Here is a 5,480-nt window from a genome sequence, read left to right as displayed (position 1 = left end):
TGAAAGGCGAGAGGTCATTGAAATTTAACAAAGCCAAAACTCCGCCCTGAGCGAACCCAAACAGCCGAGTAAAGGCCGATGAACAGAAGTCAATCTGCGCGTGCAAAGGGGGGGGGGTGCTAGGGGGGGGGGTGCTATTCCTATTCCGCTTCTTGAGAAACAAAAGAGAGCCTCAAAACAGCGACTGTAGCGCCATCTGAAGCAATGCGCGGGGTTTTGCGGACACTTTTTCGGCTGAGTGAATATCTTGTGGTGTTGTACTTCTTTGCTATGGAACGTACTCGATTTGAGAGAATTTTTTTTTTTTAAGGGGGAAATTACTTTTCCACAGACGTAAGGGGGGTGAAGGGAGGGGGAGACCCAAGAAAGATGTATGATTCCATTAAACAAAATATGTAAATCCCAATATGCTTTTTAAAAAAAAGAACCCAAAATATAGACTACCTGCACGAAACGCTTTATATTCACAGTTTGTTGATGTGCTGTCTGAAGAAACATAGACCTGATGAATACAAGAACCCCAAAGAAGGTCAGAACAAACAAACACACAAACAAATAACAAACAAACAAACAAACAGACAAATAAACAATCAAACAAACAAACAAAATGAAACAATTTGTCAAATACAACGTAGAGTTTTGTTTCCCTCGCAGGGACACCTATCCTAAGTGTGTCCAACTGAATAACGACATAGAAGCCCTAAACACGAAACAGTGCAGGAGATGAGACAGGCGCTACTGCAAAATTGAATAAGATGAAGTTATATCAGCCACACGCTAAATATAGATAAGATGCACTTAGATAGTTTGTCTAAAATGCCAAGACGCAAAGAAGAGAAATGACCTCAATGTATTCCCTTTTGACTTTCAGGGAAATCAAGTCTACCCCTCCCAAACATAACAATGACGTGCTGAACTCTCGAATGCTTAGTCTATACAATTTTGTTGTCCACGAATTAATTGAAAGGTCCTTACAAGGTCACTTTAGACTGGATCACATTTAACTTCCAACTCGATGATGCTTTTGTTGGTGCAGTTGTCTTTTATTTACGCCTGCGCCCGGATTAGCTAGACAGACTGGCGCTCATACTCAGAGACTGTCCTTTAATTTTTTTATTTTTTTTTATAAACATTTTTGGTCAGTGTTTAACGGTGCTCGCAATTCGTAGATCAGTTGAGCGCAGGGAACATTAAACATTTTCAGTAGGTAGGAAATGTTGAATTTTGCCCCGGTGGCGGCCGAAGCCTATTCTAATCGATTTTGGATCACCAAGGGATCTTTAACGAGCGCAACTTGTACACAATACCCCGGAGATTTGTTTTGCCCTTATCCAAAAACGCTAGGTGTTAGATTTTACCTACCATAAGATCAAGGGTGTGGCTGAAAGGCAGCACTAAGAAGGCGCCAAGGAGTCGCAGTAGAAAGGCTGCAGAAAGAGTCCAGAGGAGGTGGCCAAGGAGGTGAGAGGTTTGGGGATAAAAATTGGAGACGAAAGCAGACGGCGGCACATTGTTAGAGGACAGGGAATGGGGTGGAATGAGAAAATCTTAGAGAAAAATTTTTTCCGTTACTACGGGTATCAGGATTCGAACCCGAGAGCAATTACAAAATGTAATTGAAAGCGGTAAACCCATATCGACCAAAAAATCACTTCTGAAAAGATCTCTAATTATGTCAGTTAATTTCAAAGTAAGGAGAGACTATCAATTTTATCGATTGTAGGTCTGACCAAGAGTCGCCGTGGATTCTTCCCACTGATGAATTGGCTAAGATCTCGTTCGCCTAAGATCCCTAATTTTTCTTACCCCAAAGCACATGGATCTTAATCTTAGGCGTAGATTATTGCACTATGGAGCGGACGACACCGTAAATTAGAACAGTGTTGCTCACGAACTAAAGATAAAATGGAACGGGCGACACAGTTTTGTTTTGTTTTCTGGTTATTTTTATTGACTGTCAGGAGTACATGAGAACAGAGCCTGCTGTTGTCCGGTAGCAAAAGGTAATGATTCTTCATTTATGATCGATTATCTTAGACCTGCAAAGTTTGGTACATGATTGTATAAATATCGTAGTGAAGAGGGGGGTCTTTATTCGTACTCACACCGGCATTCCTCTTCCTTGACCACCGCCGTCCTCCTGTAGTGAAAAACAGCAGCGAATTATAGAATCTTTACAATGGTGAGTTGAATGTTAGACTACGTGATTAAGTTTTGTTCTTTTCTTCTACAAGCTGGACTTGAAACCTGGACTTCGCAGACTTGATTTAAATAAGAGCACGGCCAATATCGGGAGTTACATACATGTAATCTCTTTTCTATTTACACAAAAACAAAAAGCTCAATGTAAAAACTGTATGTTCATGAAGAATCTGACCAAGTGCAGCATCGCTTAAAGGGAAAGAGCCTTATCTAAAAATTCCCTCGTTCCACGATGGCACAGGGGTTTTGTAATACAAGGAGGACAGAAAGCTTGCCCAAGAATGGGATCTAGCCCAGAAGATGCTATTAAAGCCTAAATGATTTTCCACCCCATGCTGTGTCAGACGGAGTTACACGATTCCAGGCGAAACAATACCAATCTAGTGCGCGACCCTTTACTCGGCAGAGGCGAGTCTCTACCCTGCCTGTCAAGGTCAACTCGGGTTGAGAGGGATACAACGTCCCATCAGAAAGACCAGGACACTCGAGAAAAATTCACCCCACACTGGAATCGAACTTGGACCTTCTGCATTCGACTGTCAAGCACCTAACCGGTGCACCAAAGACGCCACTTACGTTGCTGTAATATTGGTCACTCAATGCAGACACCGTGCCATTAAATTCACACTCACACCACAATGGTTTCTTTTTAAAATGTTCCTTCTACATGATCTGTTCTTTTGTGGTTCTACGGTCTGCAATCCACAGTTAATTTTACGCCACAAACGTTATACAATACGCTAAATATTCTGCTGCTTAGCCTGCCTCTTAGATTCCTCAAATGTTGGAATGTATCATTTCTCATTTTTGCCCACCCTCCAGTGCTAACAAGTTTGTTTCAGCTGCATGTATCTCCAATATTATTCCCCTTGATTTCCTGTAGAACACTGTTTCATTCCAATGCTTTTTCGTGATACTCATTTTGAACAACCTCTCATATTTCTCCCTCTTTGCAGTTCCGCCTACTTTGCTCCGCCCTCCTGTTAGTGGTCGCCCCGTGCATGGGCCAAAAATGGGGGGATGGACCTTTTGGTGGACCTCGGAGTGGACCTGTTGGCGGATCTGAGGGAGGGAATTTTGGCAGACAGTGGCCAAACAGCCACGGGTTCTTCCAACAACCTGGCCATTTCCAAAATCCTTACGCTCCTTGTTCCCCTGTGACCACAAAACCAGCCCCTGTTCAACAGCCACAACCACAACCACAGCCACAGCCGCAACCCAAAGTCGGATGTCCGACACTGACCTCAGCGTGTGCTGGCAGGCCGGCTGGGATCAGCAGCTCTAGCGTGGGTGACCTCATACTGAACGCAATCAATAACCTGGACACGAACGGAGACGGCAATGTTACAAACATTGAGCAGGTGTGTAGGGTCAATGGTCAGGGTGTCAGAGATTGTAGGGTCAAGTATTAATTTAGCACTCCGTTTGCCTCCAAAACATTGCTTAAAATATACAAGAAAACAAGAGTGGGAGCTCCATTTATTATCTTCTACACGGCCCTGAAATAATATGGGCTCAACATTAACATCTTGTCCATACATTGTAATATATTCAGCATAGGATGACAGTGCAACGATATTATTCTGGGCAAGATTATGAGATGGAGATCTCAAGCTGTTGACCTGGCCCTGGAAACATTTCCCAGGTCGCTTACTCTGTAACCTAACCTTCCTCCCCCCCTCCACCTCACATACTCTGTGGTGCAACCCCCCCCCCTCCCACCCCCACTCTCAACACACACACACACACACACACACACACACACACACACACACACACACACACACACACACACTAAATACTAAACAACATCGACCATTGAATTCTGTACCCCCCCCCAACCACACACACACACATACACGTAACACCCTTCCCTCCGTCCCTGCAGATACAATCCATCATCAATAACTACGACGCCAACAAGGACGGCTGTGTCACCCAGGAGGAGTTTCTGACTGCACGTAGGGCTATGGGCTTCTCTGACGAGCTGAGCTTGGCCTTCATCCAGGGCGCCTCCAAGCCAACGTGCAGCGGCTTCGAAGTCGCCGACTTTATCAACAACCCAAGCCAAACTGTGGTAGGTCTCCTACTTCTCTTCCTCTCACTTTTCTTGTGAGCTTTAGGTTTGTTGTTGGTTTTATCGTTGTTGTTTTTTGTTTTTGTTTTTGTCTAGTTTAGTTGTTTGTTTTAAAAAAAATAAAGACAAGCACGTCAACACAACATCGATTATTTATAGCGACGAACAATTAATGATAGATAGGTAGAGAGAGAGAGAGAGAGAGAGAGAGAGAGAGAGAGAGAGAGAGGGGGGGGGGGAGAGGGGGGATGGAGTGTCTATGATATAGAAGGAAATTATATTCCTCCGCATATAATTCAGAACTGCTTTCAGCCGTTTCCAATGGATTGTCTCACTTGAAATAAAGCGACAGCCTATTCATCATCATCATTTCCTTTCTCACCCTGGCCCAGGATATAGGCCACGAACAGACACTTTTCACATTTCCATATCCCAGGCCAGCCTTTTCATTTTATTCCATGTCTGCCTACCATTCTGTACATCAATTTCTGTGACTCTTCTCCAGGTTCCGCGTGGTATTCCCTTTGATCTTTTACTTCGTAGATTCCAATCCAATAGTTTCTTTGCTATGCAGTTGCCTGACTTCCTGAAAGTATGTCCAATACATAGTCGCACTGCCTTCTTCCTACCTCATCTCTGACTGGGTTCCGTCTTGTTCTCCTTAACACTTCCTCGTTAGTGACCCTGTCTGTCCACCTGATCCTCAGTAACTTCCTAAGAAACTTGTTCATGAAAACGTGGATCCTTTTTATTTTATGTAAGTCTGAGATGCATTCCATGTCTCACTTTGATACAACAAGACTGACTTCACATTTGGGTTTAAATTCTTCAGCTTTGTTCAAAGTAAGATATCCCTGGTTCTCTAAATCCTATTCAAAGATATGAAAGCAGCCTGTGCCTTTCCGATGCGCAACTTTAATTCGGCACCTCTTCCTCCTTCGCTGTCAATTATACTCCCAAGATAGCAGGATACAACGTCTTCTAGTACATTTCTTCCTATTGTGACCAGCTTCACTCTTTTTGCTTCTATCCTGATCAAAGCTGGGTAACAGAATTACTATTAACTTAATAAATTGATATTTCCATCGTAACGCCGACTCCCAAAGAGCTTCATGTTTCTACTTATCCTTTTATTTGTTCTGCGCAGGACTTCTTTGTGAATGTTGACTTCCAAACACTCATCAACGTGTGTGAAGGGCAG

At 43.5% G+C, this 5,480-nt stretch overlaps 1 protein-coding gene across 1 annotated transcript in view; it reads left to right on the top strand.

Annotated features, from left to right (window-relative positions):
• Window positions 1–2,056: 2,056 nt before the first annotated feature.
• The window catches only part of LOC101857943, a 22,116-nt gene continuing 18,692 nt past the window's right edge, over window positions 2,057–5,480 (top strand). The window contains exons 1-4 of the mRNA XM_005096299.3: window positions 2,057–2,182; window positions 3,159–3,563; window positions 4,091–4,279; window positions 5,427–5,476. Coding sequence (XP_005096356.1) covers window positions 2,180–2,182; window positions 3,159–3,563; window positions 4,091–4,279; window positions 5,427–5,476 — 647 coding nt within the window. The 5' untranslated portion in view covers window positions 2,057–2,179. The remainder of the gene's footprint in view (window positions 2,183–3,158; window positions 3,564–4,090; window positions 4,280–5,426; window positions 5,477–5,480) is intronic.

This window comes from Aplysia californica, unplaced genomic scaffold, assembly GCF_000002075.1.
Source record: "Aplysia californica isolate F4 #8 unplaced genomic scaffold, AplCal3.0 scaffold00125, whole genome shotgun sequence".
Lineage (NCBI taxonomy): Eukaryota > Metazoa > Mollusca > Gastropoda > Aplysiida > Aplysiidae > Aplysia > Aplysia californica.
This window is presented reverse-complemented; position numbering and strand designations above follow the sequence as displayed.